We start from the raw sequence: 25,448 nt of genomic DNA on the forward strand, positions 1-25,448 counted from the left end.
TAGGATTACACGAATCCTCAATGCCGGAGTTAACAAGCTCCACAATTCAATGTTCATATTTAAATAACCTTAGAGTGCATGAAAGATCAATAAGACTAAACCAAGTACTAACATAGCATGCACACTGTCACCTTCACGCTATGTAGGAGGAATAATACACATCAATACTATCATAGCAATAGTTAACTTCATAATCTACAAGAGATCATAATCATAACCTATGCCAAGTACTAACACGGATGCACACACTGTCACCATTACACCGTGCAGGAGGAATAAAACTACTTTAATAACATCACTAGAGTAGCACATAGATAAATTGTGATACAAAACATATTGCAATCATAAAGAGATATAAATAAGCACTTCACTATGCCACTCATAACAGTGAATAAGTATTCTGTGAAATATAGCCTAAGAGACCCACACGGTGCACACACTGTCACCTTTACACACGTGGGACAAGGAGTCTCCGGAGATCACATAAGTAAAACTCACTTGACTAGCATAACGACATCTAGATTACAAGCATCATCATATGAATCTCAATCATGTAAGGCAGCTCATGAGATTATTGTATTGAAGTACATAGGAGAGAGATGAACCACATAGCTACCGGTACAGCCCCGAGCCTCGATGGAGAACTACTCCCTCCTCATGGGAGCAGCAGCGGTGATGAAGATGGCGGTGGAGATGGCAGCGGTGTCGATGGAGAAGCCTTCCGGGGGCACTTCCCCGTCTCGGCGGCGTGCCGGAACAGAGACTCCTGTCCCCCAGATCTTGGCTTCGCGATGGCGGCGGCTCTGGATGGTTTCTCGTACCGTGGCTTTTTTGTCGAACGTATCAGGGTTTTCGCGACGGAGGCTTTAAATAGGCGGAAGGGCAGCCTCGGAGGGGGCCTGGGGCCACCACACCATAGGGCGGCGCGGCCCCCCCTCTGGCCGCGCCAGGGTGTAGTGTGGGGCCCCCAGGGCTTCCCTCTGGCGGCTCTCGGGTGTTCTGGATGCTTCCGGGCAAAATAAGAACCTGGGCGTTGATTTCATCCGATTCCGAGAATATTTCGTTACTAGGATTTCTGAAACCAAAAACAGCGTAAAAACGAGAATCGGCACTTCGGCATCTTGTTAATAGGTTAGTTCCAGAAAATGCACGAATATGACATAAAGTGTGCATAAAACATGTAGATAACATCAATAATGTGGCATGGAACATAAGAAATTATCGATACGTTGGAGACGTATCAACCTCCTCCTCCTGGTACTCCTCGGTACTAGCGTCTAAAAACGGATACGAGGTAACAATCACCAAACAAGGTTCAAGAGCTCTACTAAGCATACCATGGCTTCACACAAACTATTCTAGTATCATGACACACATCACATAATTAGTTGGGTTGGTTTTCTTTCTTTAAGAAAAATAATTTCCTCTCATTACAATATAGATTAGAGTTTCTATTTAGTTCTTGGACAAAATAATTTCCTCTCATTGAATCTTGTTAAGATTTAATCTCCTCAAGTAAGTAATGTATGAACCCATGTTGGCCAAGGTCAATCATTCATAATCATCATTTGGGAGAGTGATTTAAATGAGGTAGAATACCTCATACCATTTAACAATACCACTTATGATTTAACATCACCAAGCAATTCAATGTGAGAGTAAGTAGACCAAGGTCACAACCTCATATGAAGTTACTTGGGACAAGATTTAAATGAGAGTAAACCCCTCATAAGATTTAAATAATAGTTTTGGGCAATATCATTTGACTAGAATAGCCATATAGTCCTTTATTTCAACTAGGCCATGATCATACAAAGTAACCATGCCATATTTTTACATAATCAATTAGAGTATGTGAAATTTGATCTATGAGAGTTGAAATCAACTCAATAGCATTGTTGGTTGATTTTTAATAATTGTTTGAATTTGCAAAAGTCCCTGACTTGTTATTTTTGTCACATTATTTCTACAGAGAATTTCATGATGATACCAGTGTAGTTGGATAGATCTTCTCTCTAGCTTTCTAAGCATATGAAGTTCATCAAATTTGGTTGGGTAGATTTGATTCTATTTGATTTTGAAAAAGCATCTGCAAAGAAATTCATTGAAATCCAAATTTGAATTCAAATGGTTGGGCTTGCGCAGGAAATACTAAACGGGCCGAAACGGGAGAGAGGGAGTTGGGCTGGCCCAACAGCGCGTCTCGCGCTGCAGGCCGCCTGCCAGGTGGGGCACGCCTGTCAGCCTCCCTTAAAAACCGAAGCGGTACATTTCAAAATGGACCGCACGATCAGATCATGATCGAACGGTTGCAGGTCATCGTAGTCTCCGACGAGACCCTACCCTGGTCGCGGCGGTGGTGGGGGTCGACGGCTAACCTGGGCTCCGGCGAGGGTCGAGGCAGGTCGCAGATGAACTGGAAGTCGATGGCGAGGTCAGCGGTGGTCGTGGGGGAAGCTGGGGTGGCGCCAATCTCCGTCTCGATCTGGCTACGGGAACGACAGTCTCCGGCGAAATTCCGTCGAGCTGGTGGGTAATTGGAGAGGGGAAGTGGTCGAGGAGGACTAGAGGTGAGAGGGGAGCAAGAGAGTGTGAAGAAATCGTCCAGGGTTGCTCTCCTTTTATAGCGGCGCGAGGTGCTGCGGGTGTGAGCTCGGGTCGACCATGGTGCGGCGATTCCGGTGAGCGAAGGGGCAAGGTGAGGACGCGGCACTGTGTTGCGGTTCCTGGCGGCAACGGCGGAGTGGGACGGTGCCAAAATCGGTCGGGGGCAAGTGGTGTACTGCGTGGCCGTGGCGGAAACTCGACGACAATGGCGGCGGCTATGGCGCTCGCGCGGGCACGGGAGCGTGTCTGGCGGGTTGCTGTCGTCCAGGAGAGCGCGTTGGAGAAGGGAGAGGGCGAGAGGGGGCCTGGGTCGACAACGCGCGTCGACGCTCTGTGGTGTCCAGGGCGTGCCGATGCGCACCCTGGCGTGTTCTGGGCGCCGCAGACACGGCGCGTTCCTGGCGGTGTGGTGTCGTTCTCCGACCAGGGCTGGTGTAGGCATGTTCAGTAGGTACTGGGGAAGCTAGTAGGCAAGGTCAGCTAGGCCAGAGGTGAGAGAGGGAGTGAGATGGCAAGGGGAGGGCATGGCATGGCCGGCATGCCATTGGCATGACCATGTGACCTAGTTGCTAGGGTTACTATGAAGTGGTTTGGGTGAGAGGGGACCAGGGGACAGGCTTGGTGCAAGGGGAGACAAGAATGAGGCCAACACTATTGAGAATAGTGGTTTTGGGATTTGGGGTAGATTTGGATTTCTAGTTTTTGTCAAAATTGTCTCATGCAAGTAACTTTGAAAATTTGAAAAGAGATGGTTTGGACTTGCTTAAAATGGCCAGAGACACACAAAGGTGGTGGTGGCATTTAAAAATAAAAAGAATTGCAAAAATTGCAAATTGGGATAATCTTGATTTGGATTCAAAGTCTCTTCTTGGCTTGAGCATAGCTTTTGATCTAGGATGAATTTGTACTGGTGGTCTTTACCAAAGTTGTTCCCCTTGATGTGTACTTGGATGAGGTGCAAAGATTTGCCAAAGTTTGGTTTAGAAAACTCTTAATAAAGAGGCTCAAAGTGGGTAAGATATTAAAAGTGGCACATATAACCATTATCATATGTGACTAGGTTTTTGAATTTCTCTTGATTTGATTTGGTTTTTCTTGATCCAAAAAGTGTTATTAAGTGTTTAGTAACATTCTACAATCAATGACACAAGCCAAAATGGTCTAGGTCAAAGTTTTGCAAAATAGCCATAAACACATGTGTGTGTTGAATTGGATTTTCTTATTTTTCCATTTTGGTTCACTTGATCCAATTGGGCATGTTGTTAGGATCTATTTAGGGTTAGATTGAGTTTGATAAGAGTTTCCAACCATTTGGGTAAGGTATAAAGGCATAGTGCAAGATTTGCTATTATGGCTATGTGCCACATATGCCTCCATATCTAATTTTATTTTTCTTTTTGTTTCCCAAGGACTTGGTTGGTAAGTGGTGGGTTGGTTTTGTTGAGGTATTCCCAACCATCTACACAAAGCAGATATGGCCTAGTTTATCATTTGCAAAAATAGCCATATGCTTACATAGGCCTTTCTTTTTAAATTGAAACCTTTTTTATTTTGTTTTCTTTTGGAGGATGAAAAAGAAGGGTGAGGTTTAGGGTTTAGTGGGGTCTAACAATGGTTCACCATGATTTAGAAAGGTAAGAATGGTATTGGTCAAGATTTGCATATTAGGGCTATATGCCCACATATGTCTTTTTGTTTTATTTTAGTTTCTTCATATTTGATCCTTTTTGGCTTTGAGAAGGTTAGGGTTTAGAGTTTTGGAAATATGTTCAACGTAATAACAAACAATCATGGAAATAACACAAATATTAGATATGAGTACTATGCATAGCATCATATGTAAGAAAGTTTTTGTTGGTTCTCATTTTTGGAAAAAAAAGTAATTCATTTTCTCTTTGTTTTAAAATTTGGGATGTTACATTTCCTATCCAAAGAACGACGGCGATTCCAACGGCAGTGGGATACACGGCGTTCTACCGCCATTTCGGCATGTAGAGTGTCGTTTTATTAGTTTTTTATCTACTATATGTACGTCGATTTCGAATATATGTCTGAATTCAGCGAAAAATTAACGAACTGGCCTATATTATATGAATCTCTGTAAATTTTGTCTAAATTTTACTATGATTGTTTGAATTTGATTCGCTGAATTCATAATTTCACGTCGCTTCCCTGGATTCGCCGTTGGAAAACTGAGCTTTCTCAGGTCAAACGTCTTATCCATCCACTGTTAACTACCGCCGGATTTCGCCCTAAGAAGCGTCAACGAGCGGAGATGCTGTAAGAGCACTGCCCACGACGAAATCCGGACGAAACAACCGCCGGATTGGACGAAATAAAGTCGTGGGGAGTACCGTATTTCCAGTCGTCCACCCGGAGTTCGGCGGACATAGTTTAAATTCAAAAAACCGTCGTCCCGCGCTACAAATACGGCCAGTTGATCGGCAAAAGGACCAGCAAAAGGATCAGCCACAGATCGGCGATAGGAGGGAAATTACACGGAAACAGGCTCATCGGCAGTCCCGGCTGGCACGGCGGTATCCGACGGACCCCTCACACGCCGTGGTCGAAGCGGCGGCAGTCGACGACGAAACAGCGGCAGTCGACGTCGAAGCAGCGGCAGCCGACGGCGTAGACGATGAGGAAGACGGGGTAGGAGCCGGCGGAGACGACGAAGAACTGGCCGGAGTGGCTCGGAGGATGTCGCTGCGGTGGCCCTGGTACCAATTCCTCGTCTTCTCGTCCATCAGATCCGTGTTCCCGCCCATCAGAAATGCCAAGTCAGTGTTCCTCTTCTTCGCCGCCGCCGTCGTCTTCAGCAGGGCGATCCGGCTTTTTTCACCCTCTCCGCCCTGCTGCTTGTTTCGACCTCGCGTCGGATCTCGTCCACCGCCCACTCTGCGTTCGACATGCCCGGCGGCCGCTCCTTCTTCGCCCGCGGCTTCCTCGCCGTCGCCTTCGGCGGCATGGTTGTGGATGAGAAGACGAGGAGGAGAACGGTGGTGGACGAGAAGACGAGGACGGGAACTGGAACTGGAAGATGAGGAGGAGAATGGACAAATTCGGCGGGAGAGTTTGGGAATATGCAAGCAAATTAGAGGGAAATCGACAGGATTTGGCTTTCTTGTCGCCGACTACGAGGGTCCACACGATGTTTCGCGCCAAATGCTTTCGTCCGGAGTCCCCGAGCGCGCCCCGGGGGACCGGGGATAGCGTGGGCTCACCGGATGGATGAAGAGCCAAATCCGGACGAAAACGAGGAACCAGGGGCGCAACCGTCTGAATGGAAAAAACGTCGCTCGAGGGTCTCGTCGGGGAGACGAGTGGAGATGATGTAAGCTTTAGGACAGAGGTAGACCTGGACGAGGACGACCACATTCAGTCAATTACCATGACGCCCTTTCTAACCCCGTCAGCTCCACCAGTAAAAAATGTTCTGTGCTTTTTCCACAAAATGGACGAAAAGTAGTGGCCGATAAGCACGAGATGGTCAAGAAAGTTGCATACCGATATTTTGGCAAAGTGGTGAGTGAGGGTGGTACGAGAGCGAAATGCAATAAAAGAGGGACGTGGCTAGGGAGTGCGCGGGCACTGTTTTGCGCTCCGCAGTGCTCCCCCTGTCGGAATCAGACAAGCACCTGAAACGGAAAAGGTGCCCTGGCCCTTTCCCTTTCTGGATTTTGGCACGCTGGTCGCATAGCACGGGAGTCTAAATGGGCTTGAAGAAAAGAAAAAGACACCCGCGCACCCAGGTCCTCCAAAACCGGGCAATTTACAAAAAAATAACTTTTTCTGAAAATATAGCACAAATTGACCCTCCAGCCAAACTATTTCACCCATCTAACCCTTTTGTGTGGCGCCATCACATTGGCGACACAGTGAGGTGTGGCGCACGTGCGTCCGGCGTCACTCCCCCATCCGACGTGGCGTCGAGCCTCGACGCTGATGTGTGCACCGATCTAACGTGGCAGGATGTGTGGCGCCGCTCCCATCGGCGCCACACGGTGAAACTGTGGCGCCGCTCGGAAGGGCGGCACACAGCCACTTATGTTTGCACAAAACATACTGTAAGACAAATCTCCTGGGACCTAGCCGTTTTGGCGAGCCTATTTGTGTGGCGCCGATGCCACGGGCGCCACACTTCATAGTGTGGCGATAGAAGCGCCGGCAACCCCGTGCCAGCCCCTTCGCCGGGCTGAAAAATTTGGGCGTGGGAACCGCCTGTCAGCTACACACCAACAAAATATACATCTTCTCCCCCAAAACCCCGTCCCCTCCGCCGCTCATTTCTCCCGCCAGCTGCTCAATCTTCCATCCAGCCTCGCACCCGAAAAACCCTCACCGCCGAGCCATGCCACCGAAGAGAAGGGCTCCGGCGAAGGCAGCGAAGGCGCCGACGAAGACGCGCACCGTCGCGCCGAAGGAGAAGCCGACGACCATCATCTGAAATGGGACGAAACTCCGCATCGATGTTTTGGCGAGCCTGTTTGTGTGACACATTTTTCCTGCGAAACAGGTCCATAAAGATGATGTACATCCTAGTACCAACACAACATTGGTAATATGCATATTATCTGGGATGTAATTTAGGGGCATGAAGAAAAAAATTCAACTTGAAAAGTACAGCAGAGACAAGGAATGTAAGAAACTTGTTCATTATCTTGCTCCTGTGGCAAAATTGGAAGTCTAAATACAAACATATTGTTTCGGTTTTTTTAAGCAGAAACATTGTCACAGCTACCACAACGATATTATGCAGATGTTTTGTAGGTGACAAAGTACAAGTCTTGAGCAGAATTGATGTGTTCCCTTTATACCTTGTGCTGTGTCTTTATGTAAAACTACATAAAGAGAGAAATAATTCAGTTAGATGTGATGTTGTATAACAAACATGTATGCATTGTGAATGTAGCAAAAAAAAAAAGAATGTGTACTGACATAAAGAACTTTTATTGCAGATATGTATGGTCTTGTTCGAGTTGTAGTTTTAAACCTGAATCAACCCGCAGAAACAGATGTGGAAATGCGAAATGAACAAGGAGAACCAGATGTGGAAATGCCAAATCAACAAGGAGAACCAGATGTGGAAATGCAAGAACTTGGAGCAGCAGTTACAGGCCAGATACAATAAGATGAAGTGCCATTGGATGAACCACAACGAGCCTGGTGATGTTGACAGTGAAAATAAGCCCACTACTAGTCATCCAAACAGCAGCACCCTTCCATCTGCTGACACAGGGGATGGGACAAGCCAAAGACTTTCTAGTGAAGAATCTGCTAGCAATGACGAGGTTCAGTCTACACAAAGCAATCAGAATCCACCCAAGACCCACTACCCTGGCATGATTTTTGATTTCTGGGAAGCAGCAAAATTACACTACAACAAATATGCAAAACATATGGGTTTTCCATTAAGACCAGCACCTCGTGGAATTATACCTTGGACAAGCAAAAGGAGAAATGCATCTTTGTTTGAAACAAGAGTGGCAAGAATGAGGATATAAATAAGCAGGAAGCGCCAGCTGTAAGGCAAAGGAGCTGCATCATAACTAAGAAGACGGACTCCAGGGCCATCTCAGGGTTGAGAGAAAAGCGGTTAAATGACATGTAACTATGTTCGTAGAGGAGCATACACACGAAACGATTAAATAATATCGTTCGAGAGATAATCAGGTCACACAGAGGTATCCCCATAGACAAAAATGATTTTATCAAGTTTTTGCACAAAGTACATCCTATAAAAGTAAGTTCTTACGATTTGTGCCCCCGTGGCTAGATCTTATTAACTTTTGAAGTAGAAAGAAAAAGAATTGCCTCCAGTATATGTAACATTAAGAACTTACTCCAGTGCAAAAATAGAAGTACCAAAATAGACTATGAAGAAACCATGAACATGTTTATCCATGGTGAACTATAAGAACATCTATCAGAACTAAGTTAATATTACATCCATCAGAACTACATGATGACATATTCTCGCATGAAAATAAATAAGAAAATGAAACTACATCCTTTTAAAACTGAAAAAAGAACTACATCATGAATGAGAAGTCAAAAACTACATCATGTTTAGATAACTACATACTGGTAGAAACAGTTTGCATGTATAATTGCATCCTAATAATTAGAATTTTGCAAACTATTTACATCCTAGAAAGTAGAATTTTGCACATTAGTTTGTATGTATATTAAAACTACATCCCAATAACTAGAATTTTTCATACTATTTACATCTTATTTTTAATCCAAAATGCCAATAAACAATGTTGTGAATTACATCATAAATTATGCAATGAAAGATACAGTTTGCATAAAAATTATTACATCTTGAATATTAAAAAGTACATCATAAGAGGGAAAGACTTAATAATGGCTAGTTGGTTACACCCATACCTGGCCATGGGCAGCCCGGCCCGAGGCCCGGCCCGAAAAACTTGGGCCTGGGCCGAGAAATGTTGGCCCGACTGCCGGGCCGGGCCTGGGTAGCCCGAAAACAGCATTTTACACTACGGCCCGGCCCGCGGCCCGACGGGCTTGGTGGGTATTTGGCCGGGCCGGGCTTGGGCCGGATTTTTTGCGTCGGGCTTACCTCGGGCCGGCCCGAGGCCCGGCCCGGACCGACACATGCCCAGCTACCGTAAACTAGTGAATTTCATGAACTAAATTATTTTGAATCCCGAACGCTGTAAACTACACCCTGAATATTAAAGTTTCATCCATGAAATTGCAGTTTCCAAAATAAGTTACATCATAACCTAATGAATCTCATATAGAACATTTTTTGTGCATCCCAAAGTCACCCCTGAATATTAAAGTTTCATCCTACAGAAGCTACATCCTTAAAATTGCAGTTTCCAAAAAATATTTAAAAAGCTACATCTTGTGTGCCAAAAAAAATGTACATAAAAGCATAGCCAGTTAGCCACGATGATTAATACCATGATACATGCTTAAGAACACACACAAGTCTAGTTACATCCCTGTCCCTCAATAGTTGTACTCATGAACACAAACACGCTGAACTGACCAAAACGTAACCTAAACACAGACAGATATTAATATGGCCCAAATAGAAAGTCCTCTCACCTTGATCTGTGGACGAACTTGTCCCTCTGTAGTTGTACTAACGAATCGCTCAAGCTACAATTTCAGATTCCCTTCCAAAATCAACCTAGATCAAATGACAGAAACATCCGATTACATCGAGATTTTAGTGTTCTATAGATGCAAAATCTCCCAGCGAAAAACACACATAGGAGGCCGCAGGGGACTCACTGCCATCGAAGCAAACCGAACTGCGAAAATCAATCCGGAACCCTACCTGAACGAAAATAAGGACAGCAGACTGAGATCCACCTAGCAGAACCCTTGTGAAGCCTTGCAGCCGGTAACCAGCTCCGCTTCCCAGGCTCCCACACCCACCGGTACCGTTGCCCTGCAGACGTGCGAAGCAACCATGGATTCTGCATCATGTATTAGAGGCTTAGAGCTCACAGTCTGGTACTGGTAGGGGAAAAAACTGAGTCCCATGAGTGCATTTGCAAGTACAAAATTCTTGAAGTTATATTCATGCGAGCATAATCAGGGTGTAAAATTTGGGCAATAATGTGGCACCCCCGGGATCAGGGTTAGACAAATACCAGATCTTCGTCCGACATAAGCCTAACTTTGAGCTCGAGAGACTACAGTGAGAGAATCGGTAACACAACAGTGACTCTACGACTCAAAAGAATATATTACAACTCTTAACAGAGTAAGATCCAAATTATTACACGCAGAGGTCACTGACCCAACATTCAACAAGCAACAGAAGCAAATTATGTTATTCTAAATAACAAGATAGCAAAGGGCTTAAGAAGCCATAACATAAAGCGACGACCCAGCCCATAAGTCGCAGTGCCGCACTGGGAACTCCAAACTAACCATCGATGTTAACGTAGAAACCACCTTCTACTGCAGACTTCATCTCAAACAAAAGCATGCAAAGCCGAGTACAGGACTCAAAGCAAGACTTAGTACAACCTTTTAGCAAATCGGGTATGCGGGCTTTCTCGGTAGATCTTCTTTTGCGTAAAGCCGCTTTCCTTTGTAAGATAAGAGAGAAGAGAAGCTCGACTACTCGTAACCTTTGACAGGGGATAAGAGAGCGACATCTCTATCTCTATTGATCATCATATTGTATCCACCAAACTTCATCATCTCGAATCACTATCCTCGGATCACCCCCTCAACACCCGAAGAAGGTGTCCGTAAACACACATTGGTTGCCAAGTTTTACGATTAGGTTCAGGTTCTCTATGATCTCCACGTCCGTTCCCAAGTCGTCCATAACCGTGGACACGGCTTTTCGAAAAGATTCATAACCCTGCAGGGGTGCACAACTTTACCCACACGCGCCAACCGACTCTTAATGCCAATATATATTAGCTCTCTTCCTTGGAGAGCCGGCAGAGGGTGGTCGACCACGACCTTTACCTTGTCACGCGAGACCATGAGTCACGCGCTAAGGATTGTTCCGTCGTAACGGGTCAAGTCCCGAAGTCGGTCCTTAACGATGTGAGGCGAGGTGGGTTTCCCTGCAGGCCGCAACCCCAGCCACCACGGCCACGCTTACCTACCTGTTATGTACCTTTAACCCCCAAGCAAAATGCAATGCATATGACCAGGTAACGCGCAAACTATGTGACTCATGGAATCTACTAGGCAAGTTAGTGAGTCGAGAGGGTACCATAATAGGGCCTCGTGTGGTTGTACGCTCGGTCTTGGTTCAAGAGGCGAGAACCCGGTTCCTAGGGTCGGCAGAAACGAAACAACCCACCACATCCCAATGTGGCCTCTCGTCTGAGCCTTTAATCATATTTATCATCATCTCTATACTTACCACGTCAACCTGTCATGCTAGATTCATTTCCTTGTAAGGCTCCAGTCCGAAGACCGGAGTAGAAGCGTAACAAACTAAGCATGGCTAAGCATAAGAGATAAAGGCTCTCGCGACGCACACATGCCAAACCTAGTTATGCTAGGAGCAGTGGATCAGGGTATCGAGGCTACAAAGGTCGGACATACAGTAGATAGGGTAACTCTATCTATCGATAAAAGACAGTTGAATCGTATGCGATATGTAGGAACCACAGATAAAAGCATTTCGAAATCATAGATGAACCAGGTTAGGGCTTGCCTTGTCCCTCAGCGGATGAGTACTGTTCTTCGGTGGCGTTGACGTCGGACTCCGGCTCAGATCCTATCGCGAAGAACCAAATACCGGAAAGGGGAAACAAACAATCACGACATGGCATAATGCAATGCGCATACAATATGAATGATATGTCATGTTAAAGGAATTCGGAAAACCCTAATTGCATCGTCAGATTAAAGGGGTTCCGGCACCGGACACCGCCATATGAGAGGGGTGTATTAGGGTTCTCTAATAAGCTCCATACTTAATTGTTTCAAACATGTATGAAACATGGATAGGTAAATAGGAAATGTTTTTCTGATCGAATTGATATATAACTTTGCATTTTTCTGAATTAATATGAATTATTTAACAATTACTGAAAATAACCAGAAAATAGAAAAAGAAAATATGACCTCACGCTGACGTCAGCATGACGTCAGCGCGGCCATGAGCTCCCTGGGAGCTCTGGTCGAGCTCCAATCGAGCGATTGAGCCCGCAATCGGGCGCGGGGGCAGGGGCAAAAGGGGCAGGGCGACTCGGGGAACCATTTGGTGGGGGCGCCGCCCACCAATGGTCGCCGGAGACGGCCGGCGGCGAGCTCGCGCGGCGGCAGACGCCGGCACACGGTGCGGGGCCGGTAGAGGAAGCAATCGGGGAGGGGAAGGGCACCACGAGCATCAGCAGCTCACCGCGAGCACGTGGAGGTTGACGGCGTCGCCGGAGGAGGCCGGACGGCGGCGAATCGACGCCGGTGAGCGCTGCCGTCTGCGGGGAAGACGAGCGCGGCCACGGCGATTCCGGGGCCCCCGCCTTGCGCGCGTGGGCGGAGGAGGACGAGGGAGTCCGGGCGGACCTCGTGGCGGTGTCGGCTGGCCGCGGGGAAGCCGGTAACGGCGGCGACGGCGAGGTTGGCCGAGCTAGGGTTTCGGGCGGGGCTCACAGAGAAGAAAGGAGGAGATGAGGGGCGGCGTGCTAGGGTTCTCCTGGCGGCGCGGCGGAGCTTTAAAGGGGTCCAGGGGGCGGCGAGGCCCATCCTGGCCGCCGGCAGCATCGGGCGACGAGGGGCGCGCCAGGCAGCTGCGTGCCTGCGTGCGTGGAGAAGAGGACAGGGGCGATTTTGCCCATAACCCCCTGGGTTTTCGGGTTTTCTCTGGAAAATAAAAACAGGGCCAAATTTTGATGATTTTAGGGTATTTTGACCCAAATTTGGAGGGGATTTTTGCACAAAATTTTATTAGAGCAAAATACAACATTTGGAACAATGTTTCAAAGCATTTGAGTGCAAGATTTCTCAAATTTTAAATGCAAATGCATGCATGCTTATGAGCAACTAACAACATTTATTTGATTAACAAAGTGGTTCTGTTACAAATAACTACATCCTGGTAGAAACGACTACATCCATTTCGCAAATTTTAATCTTTAAACTCCATCTTGTTGATGCGAAAAAATATCAGAAATCCCTAGTGTCTAATCTAACCATAACTTCAGAGCAAAAAAATACATCCTATGAGTACAATACTACATCCGTATGAGCAATCCCTTGCACATTTTAATCGTGAAAATGCATACTGTTGAAGCAAAAGAAATGCTTACTGTCTAATCTGCGGCTGCGCCCGCGACGGAAGGGCGAAGATGGCGCCCACGACGACTTTCTGGAGCACGAACCATACCGCTCCGGAGGTTAGACACCAGCACCATAAGAGGGCGGGCCAGGGCCCGAGGTCGACCCGAACTCGGAAGGAGGTCTTCGGCGGCGGCGACGACGTCGATGTCTTCAAGGGTGGGCATGGAGGCAGAGGGAGGCGAGGACCACCCACTGATCAAGGCGGCGGGCTCGGCGTCGGAGGCCGGGAAGAAGGCGGAGGGCAGGGCGCGGCAGCCGGGGCTGGGCCGGCTGGCGCATGCCTTCTCCAGGGCACGGCGGATCGCGTGGGGGCCGTCGGCAGCCATCCCTCCCGTCTCCTGTGTGTGTGCCCGTGAGAGATGAAGAGGATTGGGGATTGTGCGTGCGTGTCACGTGGTCCTACCTGCCCCGCAGCGAGTGAGCCGTGTGATCGTTAATCGGACGGACGTGAAAGGTGAGCACCGTGTAAGACAAGACAGTGCCCAGGCAATAATTAGATTTTGCGATAAAAGAGATATTTCCCTTGTTGGAAAAATCCCCTGTGAGTGACAGCCAACCGAGAGCTCGTCACTCGTCTCGTCTTCTTTCTTTTAGCTTACAAAAAGAACCACTTTTTTTCAGAGGTCGAGGAAACAAAAGGCAAAAAGCTGCCTGGAGGCACACGCCACACGACCGCCCGATCCCCATGGCTGCCGTCGTCGACGGCGCCGAGCTCATCCTGTCGGTGCCGGACGACGTGCTCGCCCTGATCTCCGCCCACCTCCGCCCCGGCGACCTCCTCGCGCTCTCCGCCGCCTCGCGCCGCCTCCACGCCGCCCTCTCCGCCGCCGACAAGCCGTGGCTCGCCCAGTGCCGCCGCCTCCTCCCCTCCTCCCTGTCCCACCTCCTAGCCTGGCGCGCCGCCGCGGGCGGATCCTCCCTCACCGTCTGCCGCTTCCTCCACTCCGTGTCCCCGCTCCGCGGCCTCTGGGCGCACCAGAACCCCGAGCTCGGCAACCTCGTCGCCGCGCTCCCGGGCTTTCTCTCCCTCGTCGCCGTCCGCGCCATCCCGCAGGAGCTCTCCCCGCGCCTGCTCTGGGCGCCCGTCTTCGAGATCCTCGCCGACGCCCACGGCCGTCCCACGCTCCTCTTCCTCCATGGCCATCACCCAGGCTCCCTCTTCCCCGGCCTCCTCGACGCCCTCAACCCCCACGCCAACACGCTCCTCCTCGAGGCCCACGCGTCCCTCTCCTCCTCGCCTATCCAGCAGTTCCCGCGCCTCTCCTTCGGCAACCGCCGACGGCTGCTCGACGCCCTCGTGGCCTCCTGCCGCCTCACGCTCCCGCCGGACCTCGCCGCCGCGCCGCTCTTCGCGCGGTCCGACGAGGACATCCCCGCGCTCGCCGCGCGTCGGGAAGCTATGCTGCGGATGCACACCGAATCCGGCGGGGGTATGGTGGGCACGCCGGAGCTCGAGGCGCTGCTACTGGGCGCCAAGAAGATGCTGCCACTGCCCGCGGTCGACGCTACCGGCGACGAAGTGGGGCTGCGGAGGAGCCTCTCTGCGATGGCTTGCCGCCTCAAGAATGGGCTGCGCCACATGGTGACACGCTCTGCGTCAGCCAATTCGAGGTCAGACTACGCGGACAGCAAGCATCTGCCATTTGACAAGTTCTTGCGCGCCGGTCAGATGGTCGGCCTCAGCCTCCGGGGCTCGCGGGTGCGACTGTCGACCTACCGCGCATGGCCGAGCATGAACGATAACCGGTTGGCGCTCTACAAGCTGACGACGCAGACACCCATGCCCGGCCGGGAGTATGCCGGGCTGTGGGGAGGCACGTTTGGGTGGCCACCGGGGAGACCGGAGGACGAGTGCAAACCAGGGAAGGCTCTCTTCTTCCTTCTCCTTTCATATGAGAAAGACAGCGAGGGGAAGCTTCTGCTGATTGCAACCAAGGTGTTGGAGGGCACACACTATGTGGTGCATCCCAATGGGTCGTCCATGTTTGTCGTGCGGGTGGGTGAACCATCCACGGAGGCATTTCCATGGATGACAGAAGACGAGGATTCCCGCAGTGTGGACATCGAGAGAAGTTTTGCCGGGGAGGGCATTGCCAATGGTTATGGGTTCAGGTACCCTGGCTCAAAGCCTGGGTCATTGTTTGTTCTCCAGGATGGCTGGCTCGCCTTTGTTTGGAGAGACAGCAAGTCTGTCCTCACCTTGCAAAGGCTCAATTTAGAGGAGCTACTGAGGAAAGGGGAGCGTGTGCCTGCATTGCCGCCGATACCAAACTTTGTGTACCTCACCAAGTCTTACTCCAATGTTTATACTGTGATGCACGGTAGTTCCAGCTGCTCATCTTCTACCTCCCAGGTATATATGGCACTACAATTTTATTCTGCTTAATCCACTTTGAAAGTTCTGACAAGATCAACATTCTAACAAGTACAAAATTGAAATTGATAGCAACTAGGCTCTTACTAGTAGGCCATCCAAGGTTCACCCATTTCTTATTCAGATTCGCTATCTAATAAGAGCCTAGTTAAATTCATATTTGTTTTTTGGACAACCATCTGATATGATAAATAGAGTTAACACTAAATCTTTTGACCCCGGCAAATTTCCATATATTAGTTGTTTGCACAACACCGTCCTCTCAACACCATCACGATGAACTGAGACACTGAGTTATGACCAAATCCTTTGATCCCAACAAATTTCCGTATGTTCACTTTGTATTTAGAAATTTAAGTTGTTACTGCTTGTTGACCTTAGCTACCAATTTCATTGATGTCCTCATCTAACAGGTAAAAGACGCAACTAAGGGCCATGAACTCGGATGATCCAACTGATGCAGAGGTAAAGCAAGTGATGTTATTTCGCAAACAAAAAAGTGATGTTGCTCGATGAAGTTTCAGTTTTCCTCATTGGCAGGCTACAGACCAAAACCTGCTTGCTTTGACATGATGGTCAAGAAGACTGTAGTGCTAAATATAGTATCTTCAAAGAAATGCCACTTTCCCTCAGAAAACAGGAAATGGCATCAATATACATAGCTGTATTGCCATTATCTTAGTTATTTTCATGCTTCTGCTTTAAAATTATCCAAATCAATTCCCCCAAACGAATGAGCTGCGATTCAGCAAGTGCCAAGATGGCGCCATTTGTAATGAAATTGTATTTTTTTTTCAAAGTATATATGGTTGAATCAGATTCTTGGCTGGCACAATATATAAACTGCCATGATAGATCTCACATAATTATTTCATTTTTGTCATACATTATCTGCCTACCACAAGTGTGTATCTTTTGTAGGGGTTCAATAGCGGACACTCAAAACTCATCCCGGATGCATATGCACCTGTTATGTAAAAAACGTATTTTAAAAAGTTCAAAAATTCAGGAATTTTTTTTCGCGTGTAGAGGGATGTGTTCTATGCGGACATAATTTTTGTGCCCTGTGTAAAAAGAGGGGGAATTCCTTATAACCCCCAGGTCACTTAAACCCCACATGTCAGAGACAGCGGTGGGGGGCCTGTGAGCTCACTTAACATCAACTGGGGCCTGTGAGGCGTATGCTCCCTCTACCAAATCACATTTCGAAGTGTCGAAAATTTTTGACAAAAAATTCTACATGTAGATATATGTGGGTTCATCAAATTTCACAAAAAACCAATATTTTTTTGGTCTATGTAAAAAAGAGAAAATTTATCTTGTCAAAAGCATTATTTTTAGCAATAAATTTTATCTTTTTCACAAACGTCTCATGAATGTTGATTTTTTATGAAACGACTTTATGAGCGTGTAGCACGTGAAGATGTACGTGCGAAATTTTTGTTTCATTTTTTTTGAAATTCAGTGTGTAGGATGTATCTCAAAATGTAGGGAGCATATGCTCCCATGTTCCAAAACACCACTCCCTAATAAATTTATCTTTTTTTATAGTACACGTCAGTATTTGCTGAATTAACTTTATGAGCGTGTAACATGTTAAAATATAGACGAGACATTTTATATTTGTTTACTATTTTTTAATATATTTAAAATGCATTTTAAATAAAAGGTGTATATGCATTGAGTGCAGAAACACCTGTCCGTTTAAGTGTCTACTGTATTTGTTTATGCAACAAAGAAATGATTAATACTTTGCCTTCGAAGGCAGGTATGGTCATCCCAGATTTGTGAAGGCCAAATGTAATCAGCTATTTCATATTGCTTGGTATTAGAAAACTAGAGTTCCGTCGTTCTTAGCCAACTGTTAACTACTCCCTCCATTTTGATGCATAAAACTTATTTTTTTAAAGTCAAGCTAAGTAAAGATTGATCAAACTTTTATAAAAAATTATCAACAAATACGATATTCTATAGATATGATATAAAAATATTTTAATAGATATTTATTTTGTATTTTGCATATTAATGATATTTTGAAAAACTAAGTTAAATTTTACATGATTTCCTTTTTCAAAAATAATATAAGGATTATTCATTGGAATGTAGGTACTATAACCTAGTGCCATGTTATATATAGAAAACACTGTATGTGCAATAGTTATGATAAAAAAAAGTAGTAGTATATTACTATAAATCCCACCTCTCAATCTTACAAAGTGCCTAGAAGCATGTGATGCAGCGGAGGCGGCGTTTTGGCTCGTACGCCCAGATGATCATACTATCTGGGCCGTCCATGTTTGCGTCAAGATTGGTGGTTCCAGTTATTTTGACTGGTCGAGCGTGGGCAGAAAAAGAGGAATACATGGTCCCGCAGCGAACTGTTACGATGTACACACTTCATTTACTGCGGCTGGTGGCTGTTTCCGTCGCTCGGGTCACGGTCAATTTCTTGAGCCGGCCGAACTGGATGCCGCTGCAAATCTTGTACTATCGGTCCAAAATTTTCGTCCGTGGGGATTAGATTTAGCTGGGGAGTGAGCTGCTGGAGTCTCGACCGGCGGCGGAGTGGAGAGGACGGCGAACCCAGTGAAGTTTTGCGGCCGCTGGAGGAGGCGCCGCTGGCGAAGCTCCATTGCCGGGAACTGCGGGGCTGCGGCGATATGGACTTCCCTCTGGGGCCAGTGGAGAGGTAAGCTCATAGATTCGTCCGCCGACATCGTGCGATTCGTCTACGGTTTTGTGGATCTTTCGGATTTTGCATTTTTGACTCACCCCCGGGAAAAATGGGCCACTGATTCAGGCTGAATTTCGGCGACTCGTCGGATCTCGCTGGTATCGTGGACCCAGGATACACACTGCGCGTTGAGGACGAAGGTGCAGTCAGCGTGGTGGCGGCGGCGCACGATGCTACAGGTGACGACGAAGCAGACAGCGTTGCAGCAGGGAAAGGGATAGCTGGAGGAGATGTGCAGCCTGAAGAAAGCGCTGGGGAAGTTGGGGGAGATACGAGATCGGCGGCCTGCATTCAAATGGGAGGGAGCTGCAGTGCTAAGAGGAAGATTGTTGTGGCTGATGGCCCAACGGAATCAGAGCAATCTACACTGAAAGTGAACCCTGAAGCTCCAGGGTGGATCAAAAGGTACGGTGGCCTGAATCTGGTAATCAGCAGTTGATTAGCACCAAACGGGATGGATCGTATACATAACTTTATTGGGTAGTTACATGTTTTCCGTCAGACTTGAAAGTCTGATCTGCCTCAGCAGCAGATTAGTTATATAAATTCATTATAGTTCGAGCCTGTTATGTAGTGGAAACTCAGTTCTTAGGTCAGAAAAACGGGGGGCAACTACGAGTAAACTGTTGTTTCTCCCTGCGAGAAGTAAAATATTTCCGGGAAAACCCTGTTTGAATAATAACTTATACTCGGCGTGATGCAGGGTGCGCGTAGGGGGGAATGCTGCCGAGCGGGTTCCTTGCCCAAACAGGATTGGGACACTGGAGAAGATGATTAGAAGTTACCCTGAGAGAAGAGGGGATTTTGTGTTAGAGCCAACGCTGGGCATGAGCTTCGATTCACTTGGCGAGGCATACGATTTCTACAATCTATATTCATGGGAACATGGTTTTGGCGTTAGATATGGGAAAAGCAGGCTGAACCCACAGAGGACGAAGACAATGCAAGAAATCGTTTGCGGCTGTTCTGTAAGATAATCATCAAAACCTACCGTTTTCCTATATACATTGTTTGCAGAAGCAAGTATTTATTGAGCTCTTCTTGTCTTTTTTCTTGTAGGGGAAACCTACAGGTGAGAACACACGGTCGTGCCGCTGCGAGTGCCCAGCGATGATTCGTTTGCTTCGGTCAGAAGATAATGGTTGGTACATAACAGAGCATCGAGTTAGGCATAACCACTCCCTATCCATAACTTGTGCAGAGAAGGTGTACTGGCCATCGCACAAGCACATAGATGTGTACACAAAGGATCTGGTGAAGCAACTTCGCGAGAACAACATAAACATTGGAAAAGTGTACAGCATAATAGGTAGTTTTTTTGGAGGTGTTGGTAATGTGCCGTTCACAAAGAGAACCTTGAAGAATTTGTGTGGACGGATAAGCAAGGAGCAAGCTGATGACGATGTGAAGAAGACAATAGAGGTTTTTGCGGAGATTGGATCGAAAGATCCTGAGTTCACGTACAGGGTGCTGGCTGATTCAGACAGCCGGATTAAGAATCTGATGTGGGCAAACGGATCAAGCCGTATGCAATACAAATATTTTGGGGATGTAGTGACATTCGACACAACTTATAGGACAAACTTGTATGACATGCCATTTGGGCTATTTGTTGGGGTTAACAACCATTTCCAGAGCATCATTCTAGGAGGTGTGCTGTTGAGGGATGAGCAAACAGAGAGTTTCGAGTGGGTATTTGGGGAATTTGTTCGGATGATGGGTGGTGTGCCACCAAAGACAATCCTGACAGGTATGGTTTTAAGGAGGCAATTATTCATGATTAGTAAAAAAAAATAGTTGGTTCGTGCTAAAAACATTTTCCCTGTAGCGCTGGCATTTTTTTGACCACCATTTTTCCCCATATGATGCAGACCAGTGCAGAGCCATGGAAGTGGCAATAAGCAAAGTTTTGCCGGGAACAGTTCACAGATGGTGCAAATGGCACGTTCTGAAAAAGGCAAAGGAGTGTTTGGGCCCTCTGTACAGCAAGAAGAGTGAGTTCAGGGCAGAATTCCACAAAATTGTGAACCATATGCTGACGGAGGATGAGTTTGAAACAGCATGGGCAATGCTGGTAGAGAAATACAGCCTGAAGACACACCCCTTCATGACCCAGATTTTTGAAGTAAGGCACAAGTGGGCAAAGCCATATTTCAGAGGTGTTTTCTGTGCTAAGATGACGAGCACACAGCGAAGCGAGAGTGCAAACATGATGTTAAAAAGCTATGTGCCGCCTGGATGTGCTATGAACATGTTTGTCAAGCACTACATGCGTCTGCAGCATGATCGCGAGAAGGACGAGGGTTATCAGGAAAAGAGAACAAAAGTGGTGAGATAAATAGTGGATTTGTTTTGTTACTTTTTAATTTAAATACTTATTTGTCGCACTATATTGTAGTTGTCTATGGAGACCTCATTAACCCATTAACCAACACAATAACTAGGACAAATGTTGTTGGTCCTTTCGTGACAGGCCAATGCAGTGCTGCATGCGAATCTGTCGATAGAGGAGCATGCAAGCAAGGTGTACACACGATCTATGTTCGAACAATTTGGTCATAATTTATACATGGCGGGGGCATACCGCATTGAGGAGGTTGTAAAGGGGAAGTTGTACCTGGCAAAGCACACGAAGGCGCACAAGAGAGAAAAATGGAGCAGGGTTGAATTTCAGGTGAAGGTGGTGGATGACGGGGAATTTTTTGAGTGTGAATGTGGCCTTTTTGAGCATATGGGAATTGTCTGCAGCCATAGCATCAAGGTAAAGTAGGAATAAATAAAAATGCAGCCCAATGGATCCCGGTTGGTCATTAATGGCAGTAGAAAAAAACTGATAACTTCCTATCTTTTGTACATAGGTCATGGATTACTTGGGTGTTGAAGAATTACCAAAGAGACACATTTTGAAGAGGTGGACCAGGGATGCGAGGGATGTGCTGCCAGAGCACCTCGAGGTGTACCAGAATGACCATGCCTCCAGCCGCTCTTTCACCTACAGACATTCTTTGTTGTACAAGAAAGCCCTGGAACTGGTCAGGCTGGGTGATGCAAGTGCTGAGGCGTATGAGAAGCTTGATAGTCTTTTTGAAAGCAACCTACTGATCATGGCCCCATTTGATAACATGAGGGATGGACTTGGTCTTGAGGACAGACCGTCATATCAACCTGATGAAGGAGTAGCAGAACTATATTTGGGGGGAGAAGAGTTGACCGTCCCTGATGAAGCTAATCTGCTTCAAGGACTGGGAGCTCCATTGAAAATCCGCGGTGCTGGGAGGCCAACGACTAGCAGAGACAAGGCTCCGTACGAGGGTACCGGTGGCCTTACGAAGCGTACCCGTTTCTGCACAATTTGCAAGTGCAGCGGGCACAAAAGGACCACATGCCCCCAGCGTGGGGACGCTCCGAAGCAGCCGCGGAAGGTTGCGAAGTGCACCAGATGTGGGTTGCCTGGACACCGTAGGACGACATGCGCAAAACAGGCTGATGCTTTGCTTACCTGAAGCCGATGTGGTAAAACGAGATGAATGCCTGATCGAATAGTTGATCCAAGTGGCACGGCAGCATAATATCCGTTGTTTGATGTAATGTGGAGGTTGAACTGCTAGTTTTTTTTTAAACTAATTTGATGGAATGGTACAAAATGCACGGTACCAAAATTAGAAACTCGAAAAATGCGTAGCGTTTTTTATTCATGATGGAAAATGGTGTTTAATTTGTGGCAGTGACCATACTGCGTCTGTGAAAAAATGTCTTTGGATGTTGAAAATTTTATTTTGGCGTAAATGTGAGTGTTAGAACATGTAGTAGTTTAAATTTTATATTGCAGTAGTGATTGAAAAGGAGAATATAAGTCTGAAGAAATCAGTGTGCTGTAACCTGCAGCTGTTGTAGTTTCTTCCGGCTGTCATATTTGATAATTAAATTGTGGACAGCTGGCTACAAAAATAGGTAGATATGGACTCATTCAATTGGCTGTATGAGGTGGGCCATGCAGAGTACCCTGACTCAGATTTTGAAATTCAAAATTTGAAAGTGGGAGGGAAAATGGAGCTGAGAAGAACTATATAAATGGGAGCCTGGGTCTTGGACGTTCAGAACCACACCAAGGCACTAGCGCTTAGCAGGTTTGCACTCCTCTCCACATTTTAGCAGCAGAGGTCATGGAAGAAGCGCTCGGCAGCAGCAACATTGCTATGTTGGGTTCCCTTGGTGAAATACCAAACAAGGAGCTGTGGAATGTTGAGGTATCACTTTTAGCTGCTGGATCTTATCTGTTACTGAATTCATTGCGTTCGAAGACATCTTGTAGGCGCAAAAATTAATATTTTTGAACTTCTGTTTGCAGGCATCTGAAACAAAAGGGATTAGCCAGGAGGAGTCGTCTGAGTGGAAAGATGCAAAGGGCGCGGTGGTGCTGGTGGCTGCATTTGAAACTAGGGGAGTTTCGGAGGAAGGATTCAGGCTGGATGGACTGTTGTCTGATCAGGTGAGACATGACTGCAAGAAAAACATGAGGTGCTGTACTGCATTTTTTGACACTAATTACTTTTTTTCTGTACAAATCTTCAGGTTCGCACTGGTCCTTGCGAGGGCAAGGAGGAGGTGGATGCTGTTGACTTGGGGAATGAGCAGATCGGTGAGTACGATCCATTCTCCCCAGCCATTGCTGCCGTTGTTGGGGAAGCTGAGCTTGAGGAGGGAGACAACTCAGGGATCTGGACTGAACCGATCTGGTACTACGACGAGGATGAAGAAGTCTGCAGTGCGAAGCGCCCCCGACTTAACTAGATTAGGTTCTTGGCTGTGCTGATTGTGGTCCAGATGTAGCCGTATGATGGTAATGCTAGCTTTGCCAGGTGTTTGGGTAGTGATTAGTTGTGCCGTACGAACTACAAATGTAACCCGCTGTCCTGTATGTGTCGCTAATTAATCTGTGCCAGCCCTCAGTAATCAGTTCCAAAGCCTTTGTACTTATGTTTGACCTGCATGCATGGTCTTTGAATATCACACATGCAAAGTGGGCCACAGAGCAATGCGTGCCGCGCTTATGGCAGGCAGAAAAACATCCCCTGCAATTGTTTTTTAGCTGCTTGGCATCTGGTGGTTTATAAAGTACTCAACCTGGAGGATGTGTGCCCAAAAGCGTACCGATCTGCTGGTCCAGACTAGGAAAAAAGGACGATTACTGTAGTTTTGGAAAGCCGGTCAGGTGTTCCCAGACTGTTCCAAATCAATGGTGGGCTCCATTCATGTGGGGTTATCGAGCTGAGGATGCAGTTTGAGCCATTAGTCTGTTTGGAGCAAGGAAGGTGTGAGCATATGCCCCCGGTCACCGATTGATTTCAGGGGCACACTAAAATGAAGGGGAAATGGAGTATAGAAAAAATGTTTAATGGGAGAAATGAGGAGATGGCCGATGGGCGGGAGAATTCCCGCCATTGCCGTGCCCCAAATTGGGTCAAGTGGTGGGTGGGTAGCTACAGAAGAGGTGATATTAATTGTGGAAAAGATATGCAAAATCTAACGGGATGACACGTGTGCCGTGGGGGGCAGGGAGATGGTCTCTTTAAGTCAAGGAAGGGTCGTCCTCCTCTGCAGCCTTGTGCAAACAGTGCTTCATTTCCTTGGTAGCCGAGCGAAGAGCTGGAGAACTGGTCTAGGGAGCGAGCAAGAGAGTGGAGGAACTGGTGAGTTCATCTCTGACCGCTCCGTCTTCTGCGCCTTAAAAAAAGCAAATTTCCTCCGAGAGCAGACACTGAGTCTTTGGAAGATGCGGTGAAGAAGATTTCTTACGATTTTTCTCGTCTGTAGGTTTTGCCGAGCTGCGGTCAATGGAACCGCCGGCGGCGACGCCGACGAGGAGCAGAACGAAATGGAGGAGTCAGGCGGAGTTGCAGTCATCGGCTGCATCCAGATCTACACGGGCGTGGGGCACGTCGACGCCAATGCTAGCTGCCGCTACATCCGCAAAGAAGAAGAAGATGCCGACGACGCGCACAGGCTTCTCCGTCGTTCCAGTCCTAGGGGTAGGGCCGATCTACTATCCAGTCGTGGAGAGAACTGGTTTGGCTAGCCTGTTGGCCACCAGGTTGGTAGGGCTTGTAGATAGGAGGTTCTACGTCCATTGCCTTGCTAGCCTCGACCCTGAGACCATGGATATGACTTTCAAGGACGGCCAGGTCCGCCGTGTAACTAGGGAAGAAATAGTTAGGGTATTGGGTGTACGGTCAGGGGGGAAAACAATCCACAGTCGTACGTCTAGGCTTAGCACAAAGGTCAGGGGTGACCAGATCGAGGCAATCCAAGCACTACTACAGATTCCAGTTGACAGATCTGCAGGTATTAGCATGGATGACCTGAAGAAGGTTTTCGAAAGCTGCGACGTGGCCAGCTTGACTCGTAGGCAGGTAGTAGCTGCTCAGGTTGCATACACGCTGCTTGTGTGCAGCACATACATCGCTCCACGTCAAGCAATCCCAAGCATCCCTGAAGAGATTATGGGGATTGTCATTTGCCCGGAGAAGCTGCATGAGTACGACTGGGCTGGTTATGTTGTGACGCAGATGCAGACGGCAGCAGGAAGGCTGAAGATAGATAAGGGAAAAAATTCAGACATATACGTCCTCGGTGGATGCCCACTGGCAGCGGCGGTGAGTTCGGACACTTGTGCTTTAGTTTACTTTGTATCCACATCCATGCCTTTTTGGCTCTGCAGTGCAGCTTTCTTAATGTGGTCTGCACTTTTGCCTTTTTGTGATCAGCTGTTCTGCATCGAATGGGTTGATTTTGGTGCTGCTGGATTGGAAACAACGATGGGTCCAAAAGTTGCTGTGTACACCACGGACAAGCTGAAAGAATTGGTCAATCTTCTGATGGAGGATGGTGTCAACGGTGAAGTAAAATACAAGGTAAAACAGGGATGAT

The 25,448-nt window shown here is 47.4% G+C and overlaps 1 protein-coding gene and 1 long non-coding RNA gene across 4 annotated transcripts; one reads left to right on the plus strand and one right to left on the minus strand.

Annotated features, from left to right (window-relative positions):
- Nucleotides 1-7,248: 7,248 nt before the first annotated feature.
- Nucleotides 7,249-13,796, minus strand: LOC127314153 (uncharacterized). The gene is made up of 5 exons (XR_011749536.1): nucleotides 13,383-13,796; nucleotides 11,786-11,848; nucleotides 9,929-10,070; nucleotides 9,694-9,778; nucleotides 7,249-7,448 (listed from the first exon to the last, which is right to left on the minus strand). It is a non-coding gene; the product is annotated as an uncharacterized lncRNA (long non-coding RNA).
- Nucleotides 13,797-13,994: 198 nt separating this feature from the next.
- On the plus strand, nucleotides 13,995-16,604 carry LOC127314152 (F-box protein At5g39450). Of its 3 annotated transcripts, none has more exons than XM_051344615.1 (3): nucleotides 13,995-15,766; nucleotides 16,201-16,252; nucleotides 16,328-16,604. In XM_051344615.1, the coding sequence occupies exons 1-2, from the start codon at nucleotides 14,099-14,101 to the stop codon at nucleotides 16,234-16,236; spliced, it is 1,704 nt and encodes a 567-aa protein (XP_051200575.1). In that variant the 5' UTR covers nucleotides 13,995-14,098; the 3' UTR covers nucleotides 16,237-16,252; nucleotides 16,328-16,604. The 3 variants fall into 3 exon arrangements, with proteins under 3 accessions (XP_051200575.1, XP_051200576.1, XP_071680644.1); XM_051344616.1 differs by having other exon boundaries at nucleotides 16,335-16,604; XM_071824543.1 differs by having other exon boundaries at nucleotides 16,201-16,604.
- The last annotated feature ends 8,844 nt before the right edge of the window (nucleotides 16,605-25,448 follow it).

The sequence above is a fragment of the Lolium perenne genome, chromosome 7 (genome assembly GCF_019359855.2).
Source record: "Lolium perenne isolate Kyuss_39 chromosome 7, Kyuss_2.0, whole genome shotgun sequence".
Taxonomy (NCBI): domain Eukaryota; kingdom Viridiplantae; phylum Streptophyta; class Magnoliopsida; order Poales; family Poaceae; genus Lolium; species Lolium perenne.

Excerpts from the sequence above, each read along its gene's own strand:
- LOC127314152 (XM_071824543.1), top strand. The coding sequence starts at position 14,099 with ATGGCTGCCGTCGTCGACGGCGCCGAGCTCATCCTGTCGGTGCCGGAC. Across the intron at positions 15,767-16,200 it reads GCTCATCTTCTACCTCCCAG|GTAAAAGACGCAACTAAGGG; the intron begins GTATATATGGCA and ends CTCATCTAACAG.